Source organism: Octodon degus, unplaced genomic scaffold (assembly GCF_000260255.1).
Source record: "Octodon degus isolate 3935 unplaced genomic scaffold, OctDeg1.0 scaffold00136, whole genome shotgun sequence".
NCBI classification, from domain to species: domain Eukaryota; kingdom Metazoa; phylum Chordata; class Mammalia; order Rodentia; family Octodontidae; genus Octodon; species Octodon degus.
The window spans coordinates 7506209-7523915 of NW_004524712.1; the positions used below are offsets into that span (position 1 = coordinate 7506209).

Consider the following 17707-nt stretch of genomic DNA (forward strand, 5'->3'; position numbering starts at 1 on the left):
GTGGACTGGCGGAGTGTGGACTGGCGGAGTGTGTGGACTGGCGGAGTGTGGACTGGCGGAGTGTGGACTGGCGGAGTGTGGACTGGCGGAGTGTGGACTGGCGGAGTGTGGCTTTTAGACAAGACCTAACCTTGCAGAGTGTTCGTGCGACGGTAGGAATAAGACAAAGCAGGAAGCAATCATCCAGGACTTAAGAAAGCCAGGTTCTCTTTCTGTCAGTAAACTGTTGGTATACTCTTCTAAGAGCCACAATCGTTTTGTACCTTAGCTTTTTCCTTTGTAACATGGGGCATAATAGTATTGGCCTTGTCCACCTCCTATACTTATTTTATTTTTTTAAAAATTATTTGTTCGGTACAGGGTCTTGCTGTACAGTTCAGACTCATAGTGATCCTCCTCTCTCTGCCTCTCCAGTGCTGGGATTATAGGCGTGCAGCATCCCACGCAGTCTGGGGTGGGGGTGGGGGTGGGGGGCACACAGCGTGCTCAGGGTTCCGGGACTGGCACGGCATGTGGGAGCAGGAATGGAACCCGGGGCCTTGCGCTTGTCAGGCAGGTTCTTAGACTGCTGAGCTGTTTCCCCAGCCCCTCCCACACTTAGTCTAGAAATCAAATGAGACCATAGAAGTGAAAGCAAGCCCTGCTACGTGAGTGCAAGCAGTAGGATATGAGAGCAGCGGTCTCAGTGCCCGAGCTACCAAGGCTACACCCTTGTGCCCCTTCTCCCAACAGCCATCTGCAGCCAGACCAGGGCCTCGGGCCTGGGGTGAGCCATCCTTTCCCTAACAGGCCCGGAGGAGCAGTTTGCTGGCAAAGGCTCCGCTGCTCGGTGCAGCTCTCCTGCCCACTGACCCGGAGCTGACACATCCTCTCGCATGTGGCCTGCTCTCTAATAAAACAACGGCTGCCCTGGCTGCTGTCCTTCCCCCGGCCAGACCCTGAGCTGAGTGCTGCACACATCCCACCTCTTGAAACCTTTGCAGTGACTGGGATAGAGAAGACTCTGGACATTCTGTAGAGAAACAGAAGCGCAGCATATTGAAGTAACTTGTCCAGCAGGTCACACTTGGGCCCATCGGAGTCCAAGCTCACTATGCTTTTGTGCAGAGGGGCTCAGGACTGGGTATCCTCACCTGCTGGGCACGAAGAAATCAGAGATCTTCCTGCACGAGTTGCCTGTGCCCCCGCACACCCCACATCTGTCCAGCTTCTTTGGCGAGTCCACCACGTGGTCACAGCCAGCCTTGACACACTGGCCCCGGACGCAGATGGCCAGAGTCTCAGGCCCACACAGGGTGCCGTCAATCACCTGGGACAGGAGAGGTAAGAAAGCGTGTGGAGCATAGAAGCAGCTGCAGGCAGGGCGGCAGCAGCCCGCCTTGCTCCTCATCGCCGACCTGAGTCCCAGAAGGGTTCTCACCTTGGCTTCAAACACTTTGAACTCCCTCCTTCCCCGGGCTCGGCAGAACAACTTGCAGCGGTCCCGGGGGGACACTCCTGAGTACTTGGGGACCCACTGCAGTAAGTTGCCATCTAGGCCAGTGTAATTGTGGGCGTTGTATTTCTCACACTGCTGCTCCCTGAAGCTTTTTCCTAGAAAGAGTAAGAAACAGCGTGGAGGTAACACTCTCACTGAAGCTAGGAGGTCCCAGGAGGAGAAGTGCTCACATACAGGGCCCTTTTTCCGCTGGGCTTTGAACTCAGTCTAAGGACCCAGGCCCGATGCCATCTGGACCCAGTGTGTTCCCGGACACACCCTGTCCTGCGTGCAAGTGTGACATTTACTCAGAGGGGCAAGGAAGGCCCCGTGTGGGGCTTTCTGGCATAACCCCCCTTTCTATTTGGGAAAGTCCTTCACCCTACTGCACAGATGAAGAAATACACATGGGCGGGAACAGGAGCCATTCTGTCAGCCTGGCAGGCACAGCATAATGCTCGGAACCATGTCTTCATGACTCTGTTGGTCTTTGTCCATCTTGACTTTCTTGGTGACAAAGGACATGTGGCTAACAACTTCTCAGCCTGTGCTTTCTAGCTCTGCTCTTGCCCCATCACCCACTTGCTGCATTTTCAGCTGTCCTGGCATATACACCCATTATCTCTAACTCAGCAATGCCAAGTACCATCTGGTCCTCCTGCTAACTGGTTTCATTTGGTGACACTACCATAGTCCAGTCTAAGGCTAGCATCCTGGCGGCTCCTGAATATTTGAGCCTCTGTTCACCATTTCCAGTGTATCGTGAAGTCCTCCACTACACCCAAGACAATCTGTGACTTAAGTGCCTGCGGCCTCTCTTGCTGTCCCAAGGCCGGGCCTTTTGGCTTCCCATGGGACACTGCACAGCCTTCTGCGCATGTCTCCTCCTCTCCCCTCCTGCTGTACCCTGCTTCTAGGCCACATGGTTGGAAATGGGGTATTTCTTCGCACAGTTGTAGACTTTGACTTATTCTTCTGGTCATTGTCTCCCAACCCCGCTGTGTGTGTGTGGGTGGCCTGGAGAGACTTCAGCTACGGATACAGTGCTCCACTGCTGAGACTCTGAGTCAGTGTGGCTGGGGGGTGGGGTGGGAAGGCTGCGCTTGGAGCAGCTTGCTGGTGACCTGATGGCACAGCTACCACAGAGACTCTCCCGACACTGTTTCAGCCTTTGAGGCCCTTTGCAGCCTGGCCCTGGCGCACTGGTACATTCTCCTTGGTTCCACCTCAGCAAAAGGTTGTGTTTCTTATGATCACCATTCCATCCTCCTTCCCTTCCCTGGCCCAGACTTCGTGGAGCTTCTGCTTTGCCCAAGTTTCGCCTTGCTCTGAGCCCTTCACAAAGCTAGCCTCTGTGCCTCAAAGATCAAACCTCTTTTGCTGTGTTTTATTTATTTATTTGGTACTGGGGACTTGAACTCAGGACCTCTAGTCTGTTGCTTTGTGAAGGGGCTTGGGTCTTGAATCAGAATGCAAGCTCTGTGGGGACAAAGACTGTGCTTTGTTCCTTTAAAAATATCATTTGTAGGCTGAGGAGATAGCTCAGTAGAAAAAGCGCTTGCCTGGCAAGCACAGGGTCCTGAGTTCAATCCCGGGTACCGTAAAAATATCATTTGTAGGGCTGGCCAAATAGCTCAGTGGATTAAAATGCCTGCAAGCAGGAAGAGGGCTGGAGCTTCGACCCCTAGGCCTGCTGGGCGTGGTGATGTGCAACAGCAATCCCAGCCGTGGGAGGTTGTAAAGAGGCAGACCACTCCGAGTCCAATCTAGCAGTGAGATACTGACTACAATTCTAGACCCTCAAGGCATGCTAGAAGTTCCTGATTGAAATGGCTGATGTTGCCTATCACCCACGCCTACCTTGTATCTTGTAACCAACTCCTTCCTTTCCCTCAAGCATGGTGGACTGCATGCCAGGCAGACCCTCCTAATTCCAGAGTTCCTAGAGCCTCATGCCATTGCTACCCCTTTTTGTCTTGCAAAACTGCAGAGCCTACAGATTCCCCCATTAGACATCAAGCCAGTGCCAGGGTGTCTTGGCACTTGCATGACTCTCTCCTAAAGCTTTGCTCAGCTTTTCATGCCTGCCAGTTCTTCCCGGAGCTGCTCAAATGGGAGCTGGATGGGACAGTGGGGAAAAAGTTATAATGATCCCCTTTAAAAGTTTGCTGCTGCCCTTTACTGCCTCTAAGTTAGTACGTGTGCTTTCCAGCACATGCGAAGGGATAGGACTATGCCAGGGGAAGGCTGAGGTAGCGTTGCTTCCTGGGAAAGCTCTGCAAGGCAGTTGCAATGGCCCCAAGGGAAGATGGGCAACGTTTCCCAGAAGGAATGTGCACAGGAATCAGATTCAGAAGCCCTTTCCTCCTATCTGGGCTGAGCACTGGCTGGAGAGACCTTGGAGGTTTGGCTCTGCCACTTGTTTTGGAAAACAGTCCCATGCTGCACAGACAAGGGTTCAGACTATGATGCTAGACACCAGCCCCTCTGCAAAGGCCCCCCATAGGTTTGACACACTCTACACTCATGTCTTGGAAGACCAGGGCAGTGTCTCTCCTGACCTCCCCAGCCTCTCCCAAAGCAGTGCAACTGTGGTGGGTCCCTGTGAGTTCACCAAAGCTCGGTACCTTGCAAAGCCCATCACCATCTGGATCACAAACTCAGCTCTGCATACTGGGAGACCCACCCTTCTCCTTCCTTTTCTGGGGATTTACTGCAACAAAACCAGCAGCTGCTGTGGCAGGTGTGGCCTTACGAATCGGTTACCATCAGGTGGGCACTCCTCCGTGTTGCATGACTGGTACTTGGCTCTCTGACCCAGGCAGTACTTTCCCCCATTCTGAGGCTGAGGATCTTTGCATTCACGGTATGAAAACTGTATTCCTCCTCCGCAGGTCCGGGAGCATTCTCCCCAGGGTCCCCACTGCGTCCAGCCTCCGTCCACCACTGCCTGCAACACAGCACCATGGAGTCAGGAGCACAAGAGAAGGGGCCTGAGTGGCGTGTGCAGCCTGACTTTCCCCTCTGGGTTCTCTTGTCTGGTGGTTTGCTGAGCTGTGAACTGCTGCAACCATGTTCAGTGTGTACATGGCCTGCAGCTTTTTGAACAAAGACTGCGTGGGTTCCCTCTCTGCTGGCGTCTAATGCAGTGCTTTGCTCTTGGGTGGTCAGCAGCAACGAGAGTCTTTCACGGGAATAAGGCTGGCTTGCATGTTATGGCTTGCCACTGGGATGCATTGTGTCCCAAAGGGCAGCATCTGCAGATGCCGAGGTGGCTCCAGTAGGGGAGGGTGTGGGGAGAGACCAAGAATGCTACAAATATTCAGCAGGGCATGGCCCCATAGAAAGCCTCATCTAGCCTCAAATGTCACCAGGGCTGAGGTTAGAGATCCTCCTCTAAAGGCACACTTACTGAGCGATGTTGCCAGTGGTCTGTTAGTTACTGGTTCCAGTGCTAGGATAATGCCTGGGAAATAAGCAGGATCATTTCCACGTTTCTAACTAGCTTGTGAGAATAAAGCGTTGCTCATGGTGGGTCTAAAGAGGGTTTGAAATAAAAACTGGGGAGGGATGATTTAAAGGATTGAAAATGAAAAAGGTATATGATATGCATGTAATGAATATCATTATTCTGTATTACTAATATGGGCTATAATTATTAATCAATTAGTTTTTAAAATTATGAAAGTAATGCTTATATAAAAAATGAAAAATAGACTATAAAATAAAAACAATTCTTAAGAAAATCACTATCCATATTTTTATTCTGAATTCTGAATATATGATTATAAAAATGTATTCTTTTGATTTACAAAGAAGCGATTTTCTCTCTCTCTCTCTCTCTCTCTCTCTCTCTCTCTCTATATATATATATATATATATATATATATATATATATATATATATTTAAGCTCTGCTTTTTCTCCCTAAAAATAGATGATAAGCATAATTCCATGAGCAGTTCATGTCAGTCTCTGCCTGCATCTGGCTTGGTTCTTACTGGAGTGCGTGGATAGACCCTTCCCCCTCCCCTCGGGAACAGGGACGAGAAGGCACTGGAGCCCAGGCCAGGCCGGTGCTCACCCGTGAGCCTGTCCTAGGCTTAGGATGAGTGTGTGGCTCTGCCAGCCCAGGGCTGCTCCGGGAGCTCAGCAGCACACACGAGCCCCTTGGAGGGTGCCTGGGCCAACCCGCTGCTCAGTGCTGGGCAGGGGACCAGGCTGTGAAGCGGGCAGATACTGTTTCGTGGTGACGGCTCCCTGACTCGAAGGAGGAAAAACGCGATCAGCCTCGCAGTTTGGATGCATTAGGAGCAGGGCAAAGGAGCATGTCCCTTAAAAATCTTCTCTGGCGTTGCCTCGGTTTTCCCTACAAATGTCCTCTGTACAGGGCCGAGTTTTCTCTGCCTGGTGAGAGTTTTCTCTGCCAGCCCCGATTGCTCCTCCTCTCCTTCTCTTGGAGTGTGGGATTCCTACGGTGCTCTCATTCCCTTCGCCCCTTACTAGGAATTCAGCTCAAATGTGGGGAGGCTCTGAATGCTTTACCATCAGCTCCCGGAGAAACGTTCCTGCCCCACACCGTTCTATTCGTAAGCAGAATTCATAGCCTCCCATGTAGAGAGCGTCTGCCTTCTGGCTGCCCCACATCCGACCAACCTGCACGAGGCCTCTGGTCAGCGCCAATGCAGAACCAGGGAGGACTGTTGCGACTCCTGGCTATGCGTACAGTCTCGCCTAGTTTATGTGGGTAGATATGCTTTGGTTTGTTCAAAGATGTATCTCTTAGTTTCTGACTCTCAGGTGCATTTCCCCGGTAGAAAACAGCCCTCACCACCCTCCCTGCTCCTTCTCTGCACCGCTCCTCACCTTGGACCTCTCCACTTCCTCTTCCTGCAGACAGCTGCCATCCAAGCACAAGAGCCCAGGTCCACAGGGAGTGCCATCAGCCCAGTGCAGGCTGCCGTTCCTTGTGTGGCAGACACCCTCATCACCATCCATTTGGCACCAGAGCTGGGCGCAGGTGTCCTGTTCTGAGGTGTTGGGACAGTGGCGATAACCCGGTCCAAAGATCTGCCTGCACTGTTGGTCGAGGTCATAGAGGGCCCTGCGGCCCGGGAGGTCCGTGGGGAAGGGCAGGGCTGAGGTGGGGGCATCCAGGAGACAGTCCCCTGTGAGTAGAGGAAACCGAAGAGCTAGAACAAGATTGGGCCGCCCCTCTCTGCTCTCGATGCCCCTTACATTTGGCCCGAATCTCAGAAGAGGTGAGTTAAGGTCTAGGCAGCATGGCTACCTTGACTCAGTCTGGACATGCCAACACTCGATCATCTACTCAGAGCCCATCTCATTTGGACAAACAACAGCAAAGCCTTTGGGGACTGACTTTCTTTTGCTATCCAGAACATCTCAAGGTGCATTCGCTCGGCAGCATGTGCCTGGTGAGTGTCAGCTGACTGTATGCTCACCAAGTCGTACTATAATGGGAGATGTAAGTGTGCTCTGAGCAACCGTGGTTGGCAGAGAAACCCCAAGAAGCACACAGCAGCACCAGCCTTGAGTAACCTGCTGTTTTGCAGTACCGGTTCCCTGCCCCCTCCAATGAGAAGAACCTAGACTGCATTGCTTTGCTGCTTGAGCCAACAGCCACTACCCTAACAGGCACCCCAGGTCCTCGGTGCTTGCTCTCTCTCAACTGACTACTGCTTCTTTGCTGCTGCTCCTGCTGTTGTTTGCTTTGCCATTTCTGAGCTATCGTAAGGCCAATGAACCCAGCCTAGAAAACTCTTTTGTCCTCTTTCCAACAAACATGCTTCCATTCCTTTAAGCTCTGCGCAAACTCACTTCGTCCGGACAGTCTTCTCAGACTACCAGCACCTGCTTTGATGATGAAATCTAAATTAGCCCGGAGCTCCTGCTCTGGGAGCTGGGCAAGGATAACACCCGAGGAAGGTGCTTAGGATGCCTCTCCGGAGGCGCACTGCTGAAGCCTCTTCCTGCCCTGGGAGCCTTGGGAGGAAGCAGAGCTGCAGGGAGTCCTCGACTCAGCCCGGGGCTGCTGATTGGGGGCTGGAGAGGAAGCCAAGCAGGCCCTACCATGGCCGTCGTCCAGGAGCTCGGTGAGATACACAGCACTGCAGGGGGACCAGGGCAGCGTCTTGTTCGGGTGGATAAAGAGGGGTGCCATCATGTGGTGCCTTTCCATGGGCCCAAACTGCCGCACGCAGGGCTTGGAGTCATCGTGGGGCATGCCGAGCACGTGCCCTGGGCGGTGGGGGGAAAGAGACAGGTTCACTCCTCCACCCTCTGCCGCGCCTCAGCCCTCTCCCTGTGTGCCTGCACTGGCAGTGACCTCGGTAGTGCTACCACGTCCCGGCTCCTGACCCTACACATGTCTGTTGTAAGCCTCAGCCTGTTTTTTTTTTTTTTTCTTCCAGGAAGCTTTTTCAGATGACTGAGGAGCACCGGGACCCCTTTCTTTCCTGCCTCTGCCTCTCTGAATTCACACTCATCTGTACTGCTCGGGATCTAATGTGGCAGCCCTCAAGCCTCAGTGCTCAGCTTGCGTCCAGTATTACGGCCCTCCCTCAGCGTCTGTTTCATGTCTGGGCACCCCAGGCAACCTCTGACAGTGGCCCAGGACACTGCTAAATGGAGCTAAAAATACCAAGCTCTGTACCTATTTGTTGTGTCATCACCAGGCCAAAATGAGGAGCAGCCCCTTTCTCAGGGTCTGAGCAGCTTTGGGCCTGGTAGAGTCAGTTCCCTCTGGTGCGACAAAGCCGGCCTTGCCACAGCCAGTCTTACCGAGCTCGTGGGCCATGGTGTAGGCGGCCTGCAGGCCCTCGTCTTTGATCACGGAGCAGCTCATGCTGGGGTCACAGATCGTGCCAATGTCTGCCATACCGAGAGTGTTGCAGTGCCCATCGTTCCCACAGAAGTCCTGTGTGGCAGAGAGAGCGCATCAGTGCATGCGTGTGAGCGGCAGCAGCCTTCCAGACTAGAGGCACGAGCCAGGAGACACAGGGCATTGCCCCACCCAGTAGCCTGAGCGTTGCTTGCATTTACTGAGCTTTTTTACAGAGTGGGGAGCAAGTGCAGGGCTCACTGTCTGGGAGCTCAGCTGGTGGTCATGCACCCTTTACTGTCTTGGTTATAGTCATCATCATCCCCCTCTGTCTCATTTACAGAGTAACTTAGGAAATTTACTGTTGTTAAACAATATGCATGCATGCATGTGTATGTGCGTGTGAACATGTGCACACACACACACAGCTGTCAAGAGGGGCTTCTGAGTGGCAGAGAACAGAAAAATGTCCTTCTGTCCTCCCACAGGCAGCTCATGTGAGGGAGCCTGTTCCTTGCTCTGAGCTGGCAGTGTCTGAGAGCTGGCTGGGACTTCAAAGGCTTGTGTTGAGAGCCAGAATAGCACAGGGATTCTGAGAGTGATCTAGCAAGCCTGCTTGTGCTATGCTAAGGGGGTTGCCAGTGTGTGTCCTCTCTTTGCCTCAGTTTCCAAACCAGGAGAATGCCATACCCCCCGCAGGACTGTGGTAAGGACAGAAGGTGGCAGCGCTGGTGCACACTACCCTGTTTCCATGCCCTTCTCTACAGGAAGCCGCCCCTCTGAAACATGCGAGGGAGTCGGGCCGCCCTCTTGCTGTCCAGAGACCTTGAGGGATCCCCAGCTATCTGTCTGTAAGTTTAGCAAAAACCCTAGACAGAGCCCTTGTCCCACTTCCAACCCTAGATCTCTCCCTGGGGAGTGTGAGTCTGTTTCCTCCTTTTATGACCTCAGCAGACAGCTGGTCACAAACTTTTGGAAAACTGCCCTCACAAGATTCTTCTCCTTCCCTCGCAAATACCTCCCACTTGTCCTCATGACCCCCTCCTCGTCATTCTAAGCAGGAGCCTTCTGGTATCCACCAAGGCCAGCATCGGAGACAGTTCTCATGTCTGGCGTGGCCTGTGCCTCAACCCCTCAGTCTGTCTCTGGTCCCCCTCCTCCCTGTTTTCCTGAGCCAGCCCGCACACCTGTCTTGTGAGCAGGATGGCTGTGTCATAGTGCTCTGGGTGGCGGTCGCTGGGCTTGTTGAAGGACCGCTGCCAGCTGCAGAAGTTGCGCAGTGTGAGCCCACCGTTGTCCGACACCTCTGGGCCCCACGTTTCATCTTCCACTATAAGCACTTTCACCACAACAAGGTTGATGGCATTCTGGATGCTGGGGTGCTTGTAGATGCGGGCTGCCACGGACACCAAGGTCAGGATGTGGTTCTGTTGGGAAGGGGTGGGGGTGTTCAATCCCGAGCCCCGGGCTGCTCCTTGCCATAGCCTCTCGCTGCAGGGCATTTACCCTGCTCATCCCAGGTCTGGGCTGGCCGTTGGAGGTATAGCCTCTCTCTGAGGACTCACAAAATGCTTGAGGCCTCAGCATTATTTTCCTTCACTTTCCATAGAAGAAATAAACTCAGTTATGAATCCAGGATCACGAAGCTAACAGGTGTCCAGCCAGCATTTGAACCCAGACCCAGCCTGCCCAGCTCCAAGGCTTGTACATTAACATCCGGACCAGCCCCATGTAGCTATCTAAATCCTCATTAATTAAAAGTTAATAAAACTGGTCATCCTGGCCACACGTGAAGTGTAGATGGCAGCTGGCTTCTGTACTGGAGCCATACATGGAATATTCTTCTGGGCTTCTGGCTTATTCTGCTGCCTTTGTGCGGGCCACCCCATCTACCCCTAGCTTCAGCACAGAAACAGTGACCAGAGGGATTAATGTAGCGTTTTGCTCTCAGAACCCAGCTAGGTATTTTCCTGATAGCTCTTAGGGAAACTTCTTCTCTATAGGGTGGAAACTGTTATCCCTGAGAACTTTTCTCTAGTAATCACCCCCAGCGGGAGCTAATCTTTGCCAGCACCACTCAGGGTCGACACCCACCAAGTCACAGAGTTCTCACCAGGATGCCCCCAAGCAGGCACTGGGTTTCCACTTCCAGAACTGGGCAGTGGAGGGTTACACAAGTTCGGCAACTTGTTGAAGGTCACGCTGCTCTCACAACCAGGATGTCGGCCTAGGTGTGCCTGTCTCCGACATCCACACTTTTCTCATTAAGTTTCCCAAGGCTTGGCTTGCTGGGTTCTGCCTGGACAGCCTGAAATGATTTGTTTTTTTTCTGCTTGGGGCTTGAGAGAATGCAGAGGGCCTAATGAGAGCCATGTGCGTGTGGAGCCCCACCTGCTTGCAGGCCTCCCCACCGCCGGCCGGTGGAAGGAGCCTATGTCATTGCCTGGCTTCCATCCTATCTCTAGGCTGCTAGATACCAAGGTGTGGAGAGGAGGCCAGATGTAGGCTCCCTTTCCTTCTTGGGGACCTCTTGAAGTGGTCCTCCTGGACTATTTTACATCTGGAGGGACAACAGGACAGCAGTGGGCATGCCTGGAGCCCACTGTGTGGCCAGCTCAGTTGCTGCTACTTGCTCTGGCTCTCTGCTCCTTGGATGACCACTTCCCATCAGCCTCTCTATTCTCCTGTGGCCTGGAAGGTGGGAGTAGATGAGAGGAAAAGAGGGGGAAGGCTAGCGAAAGACATTCCATCTGGAAAGGCCATGTGTGGGCTTTGCAGACAAATCCCATTTTTTGTGAATGGGACCTGTCTGTTCACCTCAAAGGCAACAGGCCAAATATTTTGTTAGTCCTACAAACAGGGATTGGCAGGTTGCTAAGCGGAGGTTACTTAGCATGTCAAGCACTCCAGTTATGTTTAGGCTGATACAAACATCTTATCAGCGGAGCTGAAACTTGGCATTTGCTGTTGGAGTTGGATTCCTAAGGGAAAAGACGCAGTCTCACCATTATGCAACCGGGGTGAGGGCTGAGGAATGGTAGCTTGCCGGAGCTAAGTCCTGGCCAGGTCTTCTTTACTGCCAGGAGACAGAAAGTCTTCTGGCTGCTGCAGGCAGGCACAGGGCTTGGTGGACGCGGACCATCTCCTGACAGTCCTTCTGAGGCAACCTGTAACTTCCCTCACAAGATTTCTTCCCGTTGAGTCCCAATTCCCAATCTGAAAACTGGGAAAGATGAGGTCGTTCACAGACATTCTAAAGCTGTCCACTTAGTGGTGGATAGTTTAGCTCTGCATGAGGAGCTGAAGACTCGGGGTTTAGAATGGCCCAGTTGCTCATGTGGCCAGGTCAGACTGGGGCTCCTTCCACAAGCGATGGTACGACAGTCACATCCCCAGCAGACGCCAACAGGGAAGGTCGGGCTGAGGTAACAGAAGACGCCTGGCGCTAAGGCATCCAGCGAGCCTCCTCCTCTGCAGGTGAGAGGCGCTGTGTGAGCACCTTTTCCAGATGGCGCGTGGCTGTCAGGTGAGCCACTTCCTTCAACACTACGAGTCAGGCTTGAGGGCATCTGAAGATCTTTCAGGTCTAGAAGATAGCTTGCATTCTGAGGGGCTGTGAGGGTTTTGTGGTGCAACATTTCTTTCGGAGTCCTCAGCTCTGGTCCTGCTGCCCTTTTCTCCCACTGAGAAGTGCTGCCTTCCACCATCTCCACTCCTTGAGAAACAACAGTGAGAGGCCTGCTTTGCAGTGTGTCCCAGAGTTCTCCGGGGGGAAGGATCATTACACCTGGGTCAGGTACGTCAGCTCAATCTGTGTCTCACTTTCCACTCATCCCTGGGCCCAAAGGGCAAGCCTGGCTCACAGTTGTAAGGGGAGTAGAGCCGGTCAAGAAAAGGTCAGATGGCTTGCTCCGCCACCTGGTGTCTATTTATACCTCCCCGCTCAGCACGTAAGTGTAGGCTGTGTGCTCCAGAATGTGAATGAGGGCCTGTTCCCCATGCACTTGGGCCCCTGCATGAGAAGCAGCCTCCAAATCAGGTTGGGAAAAGCCCATGATCTGCCTGGCCGGGCATGACCCCAAATTCCTGCCCTTGAATGAATGGGCATCTCATGCCCTTAACTATATTTATGGTAAGAAGGTGATTTGGGAGGCATCTTGTCCTCTGCTGGCTTCCCTGGAATAGGGGAAAAGGCCCCAGATGCTGGCTGGGGCACAGCCCTCTCTGAGATATGAACAAGGAGATCCCTTACCCGGAGCCCTGGCGGAAGCCAAAGTGAAGCCTGGTGTGGGTGCAAGGGAGGCTGAAATGCCAAACTCATTTCTGTGGCTCTTCTCCTTTGCCTGGCCAGAGCTTTGCTCCCTGTTCTTTGCTCAGCCGGTTGTCTCTCTCAGGCCCTCAGCTCCCTCTGTGGCTTGCCCAGGGAGGCTGGGAGAAGAGTGGCAATGAGAAGAGTGGCAAAGCTCACCTGGTGCCATTGCTCTACCTTCCTGGCACTGCTCTAAGGCCTGAGGAAGTGCTGGGAAAGACAGTGGCAGTGCAGAGGAAGAGGAAAGGAGCAAGGCGAGGGAAGAGAGATCTGCACAAACATCCTTCATCTTGCCTTTTCTCCAAGCAGCAAAGGACGAGTCCAGAGCACACCTGTGTAGAACTACAGGGTCTCAGCCGTAAGGCCAGGAGCTGGGCTCAGCTGAAGACCAAAGCCTCTGCCTTGAGGGCCAGCAAAGCGGAGACATGGTGGCTTGCACTCCGAGGGCACGTGGCCATCCCACCATGCCCGCTCCGGTCAGGGCTTCCCAGCAAGGCTGGAAATGGCTGTGATGAGTTGAGCCACTGCCGTGTGCTGAGCACAGGTTGGTGCTTTCCATGCTTTGCGGCTTCCTCGAGGCAATGTCAGACTCAGTGACAACTGCTTCCACGTTGGTGGTGAGCAAGAAGGTACAGAGAGACAGACAGCTCGCCCAAGGACACTTGGTTTACTCCTACTTCCCGCTCATGCTCCTGGTTTCTATCTCTAGGATACCTAGAGACGGGTATCTATCCTAGAAATACACTGCCACCTATTTCTAGTGCTCCAGGGAAAGCTGATAGAGCCAAGAGAAATTCAAAGCGAGTAAGGAAGCCAGGCTACCTCTGTCACTGACTACGTAACTGCACTTCTGGCTATTAAGATATTTCCTTTGGGAAATTCTCTCCCTCATCATTCTGACTGTGGCAGGCACAAAAGATGGAAAAGATTCATTCTTATGGCAGTGGGAAGAACATAATTCATGCACATATAATACTCGTCTTTTCCCCATAAAGACTGGGGCAGCTATGGAGTGGGTAGGACCTGTGTGTTTCTGTTCTCATGCAAACCAGGATACCCTTGACATTCAGAAACAGTACCTTGGGTCATGCCCTCACAGGCATGAACTACACCTGTGCCGGCCAGATGAGGCTATCTAATCCCTTGACTATGAGGGCTTGTGGGAGACATTTGCTCCAGAGGACAGGGGCGAGGGGCAGGTGAAATGGCTGTGAAAGTTTTTATCTGAAATCAGCCCCTAACGCCTGTCTACTTGGAGTGCTTGGGGCTGCCTAGGAAAGACAAGCACCATGCCTAGCTTGTTTCTGCTAAGCAGAAAATTCCAGAGCTCTGATTATTGCTGAGACATGAACTGAGATGTCCCAGACAGAGCCTGGGGTATCAGGCAGCCCATTGCTCACTCTGTTCTGCTCCAAGTTCCTTTAGGGGACAAGCAGCAGTAGCCAGATGCAGACAGAGGCATGGACTCTCCCAAAGTGGAACCTCCTTAATTCTAAAACCAGATAAGAAGATGGGAAGCAGGGACCTCCTTTTGTCAAGGGATTAAGTGAACTCAATTGTACAGTGTTCTGGAAGACTTCATTGTCGCTTAGCAGTGGGAGCTAAAATCAGTTGGGAGCATAGCTAATTTTCGCTGGTAACTTTGATGGTGAAGGTAGCCTCTCAGGAGCAAGGCTCATCCTTCAGCTGGGCGTCTTGGACCGCTGGTTTTCAGGACCCATCCCACAACATCAACAAGTGTCAGAAGGTGAAGAGTCACAGGCCTTCCTAAAGAAGCAGCATGCTACAATGGCGTAGACAGCGGGAGTCAAGTTCGGTGGTCCCAGCGAGATGATCCGGTCCAGGTGTCTTGTCACTTCTTAGAGGGGCAGAGGTCTTCTGAGCATCATTACACCTCCAGGCCTGATGGCTCTAAGATATCCCAAAGCACCTTGAGGGTGTGTGGCAAAGTCTCCTTGAGACTCCTTGGAGGAGTGTGTGAAGAGCTGGCTCTGGGGGAAGTGGGTTGGAGAAGGCCAGGCTTAGGGGTGCTAGTGCTTACTTTTTACTCTTCTCTCTACTGAACCCATGAATCTGCTTTAAGAATCCCAAGCGATTAAGCTGAGAATCTCAATGGCTGGTCAAAGGCCAATGGGCAGCCATGAACAGCTGCTCCTCAGCTTTACCCCACTCCAATGGGGTAAAGGTAGGCTCAGGACTGCGGGTGGGCTGGACACAGCGAGAATAAGGGCGAGGGGGCAGCTGGTCCAGCTGAGTGAAGATTTCCTTTTGCATAAGGCCTAGAAGTAGACTTCCCGGGGGGAGGAGGGCAGCCTTCACAGATGCCTCACATGTGTTCTGCTGCCCTCTCCTGATCCCAGGTGGCTGGCTGCATAGGGCAGTCCTTATGTGTGGCTGTCAATGGTCCAGAAAGCTGAGTATGTGGACGGAGAGAGGCTGTGGCAGGCATGGATCACGTCCTGTGGCTAGGGGTCCTGTGAGGATGGTACTGCCCACAGGGCTCTGACACAGCAGCCTAGATTTCTCTGGGTACCAGCCTAGATTTCAAGTCAAAGTGAACAAAACCTGGTGTCGAACCCAGCTGAGGCTCCTGCGATCGAAGCACGGCTGACTCTGGAGGGCGGCGATGCCTGCAGATGCCGAATATCTGAATTTCTTTCTGATGAAGCTCCCTGGAGCAGCGTTTCCTCGAGGGAAGCACTGAGCTTCGCCAGGGTCTAGGTGACGAGCTGAGAGGGTGTAACTGTAAGTAGGACAGTGCGGGGTGGATTTTGGCTCAGGAGACTGAAGAGCTGACTTCTGTGCCTGTGGCTTTGCCCTGAGGGCTTTCCTATGTTTTGGTTCTCAAACTTCCAAACTGGATATGTTTGGTGGGACAGATCTAGCTGTGGGTCTGCAATGAATGTACCTGAATTTCTTTCAGATAAAGCCTCCTGGAGCAGATATGGCGGTCCCAGTGAGATGAGTGGAACCCTCACCTCTCTGCTCCCACCCTGCCATCGTCTTGCTTGGGGAAAAGAATCAGAAGTGGGCATTGTCTCTCCCTGATCCAAAGGTGGACAGAGGACCCAATAAATCAGTGTTGGCCCAAAGCTCACCAGGCAGACAGCTCTGAGGTCTTGATGACATGCAGTGCTCTGGGAGAAAGTAGTACCACAAAAGCATCCAAGGGAGTGTCCCTGGGGCTTAACAGGCTCCTGCAGTAGCCAGAAGAGCAGCCGCACAGACCTCTGGCCAGCAGCGCTGCCAGACCTATCAGTCAGTTTCTGGCCAGAGATTTTTCCCTCTGTACTTCACAGTGAGAGCAGAGATGGCAGTGGGGGTAAGAGTGTGCGAGAGACAGGCGGCTAGCCACCTCCTCATCTAGATTGTTCTGCACAGGTAATGCCCATGCATTTAGTGCCTTCAACAGTCAGGCACAGGCTGGGTCCAGAATGCAGTTGCTGGCCAGGGATGCCCGCACTGCAAAAGTGTCACCCGAGCTGCTGAGATGCCAGCATCCCTTGCAGGGAACTGCGAGCTCTGGCCAGGTCAGTTCTTCTCTAACTGGCATATCTTTGGTTCTATGCCCCCCAGGAGAAGAGAAAACATTGTCCTCTCTTGCATCCTTAGCTTCTACTTCTTCTGGAAGACAGATACCTGGTCTTTGAAGGGGGATACTGGGATTTAAGGTGGTGCAGGGCACCTCTTGCTGAATCAGCACCCTCTTTGTGTGTGGTTAGCCGTGGCTTGGCTACAACATCTACCCCCTTGACCCGGGTTTTCTGTACCAGCTTGCTTGGGAGTCTCACCTGAGGGCAGCTGGGTGGACCCAGCCCAGCTCAGGCTTCTCCAGAGACCTTCACTGCAAGCGCATTCTACTCCCTTCCTTTTCACTGAAACTTCAGTTGCCAGGGCTGAGCCCCCAGGCAGAAATTCTGTTCCCCTCCCTCCTTGTGCTGGACGCTGGCACTGCCAAGTTCTGCCAGGGCTGAGTGCCAAGCTGGCAAGGTAGTCTACGCCACTTGATCAGAACCAGCTGGGTGCACAGAAGTTGGGCAGCCCCTTTCCAGGTTCAATTCTCCCCAGACAATGTCTTTTACTTATGCCAACCCCAGTTCTGAACCTGAAGGCAACCAAACAGCCACCTCTTTCCAGCCCAGCTGTGTTTCCTTGGGAGCCTCTGAGATCTCTGACAGCAGAGGCTGCAGGAAATGGGGGTAGGGTGGGGTGCTCTCCCGAAATGTGCCTTTTTTATCCTGTTGGGAGAGGCAGGTGCTTGGGAGAGGGTGTGTTCATCCCACTTCCAGTTTGGTGGCTGGGGACTGCTGGAGAGTCAGGATGGGAACCAAGAGAGGAACAACCGGGAGTGGGGGTGTAGGAAACCAGGATGGCAAACATGAAGAAAGCCCCCAGCTTGGAGGTGTGCGTGCTTGTGTGTGTGTGTGTGTGTGTGTGTGTGTGTGTGTGTGTGATTTCCCTGTCTCCCAGGGCTGGGAAGGGAGGACAGGGAGCAGCGGGAGGGCTTGGAGCTCCTACCTGCAAGTCGGCACGGTAGAGGGCAGCCATGGACGCGTCGGCCACCACCAGCGTTTCCACGAAGCGAGCCTCGGATACGGACCGCCTGGTCCTGGTCGTGGGCCCCGAGGGTGAGGGCAGTTCGCGGGCGCCGCCTGCCTCTCCGTTGTCCTCCTCGTCGTCGCCCTCCTCTGGCGCATCGTCTCCTGTCCCGGGTCCCTCGCCGGCTGTGGGGCCCCAGCGCCGCAGGAGGTGCGGCTGCTCCAGGGAGTCGCCCCCGCCCTGGGGCTGGACGGTAAACTCTTCGCTGGCCACCAGGAAGGAGCCGCGCAGCCCGCGGCACAGGCTGACGGCCGCCAGCGACTCGGGCTCCCGGTTCACCGTGCCGGAGAAGAAGCAGCCGCGCAGCCGGCGCTCGGCCCGGGACGCCCCGCCGGAGCCCCCCAGGCGCTCGACCTTGAGCTCCGGCGCCAGGAAGCTGGTGTCGGGCGCCAGGTGCAGCTCGAAGCCCTGGCCAAAGGCGGACAGGTGGATCGCGAGCTCGCCCGCGCTGCTCCACAGCCGCTTGGGCACCACCAGCTCCG

The 17707-nt window shown here is 53.8% G+C and overlaps 1 protein-coding gene across 1 annotated transcript in view; it reads right to left on the reverse strand.

Annotated features, from left to right (window-relative positions):
• Window positions 1-17701, reverse strand: part of Adamts8 (ADAM metallopeptidase with thrombospondin type 1 motif 8) — a 20459-nt gene extending 2758 nt beyond the window's left edge. The window contains exons 1-8 of the mRNA XM_023701490.1: window positions 17145-17701; window positions 9505-9744; window positions 8278-8413; window positions 7567-7734; window positions 6343-6644; window positions 4244-4427; window positions 1421-1593; window positions 1134-1309 (exon numbers count right to left, since the gene is read on the reverse strand). Coding sequence (XP_023557258.1) covers window positions 1134-1309; window positions 1421-1593; window positions 4244-4427; window positions 6343-6644; window positions 7567-7734; window positions 8278-8413; window positions 9505-9744; window positions 17145-17174 — 1409 coding nt within the window. The 5' untranslated portion in view covers window positions 17175-17701. The remainder of the gene's footprint in view (window positions 1-1133; window positions 1310-1420; window positions 1594-4243; window positions 4428-6342; window positions 6645-7566; window positions 7735-8277; window positions 8414-9504; window positions 9745-17144) is intronic.
• Window positions 17702-17707: the final 6 nt, after the last annotated feature.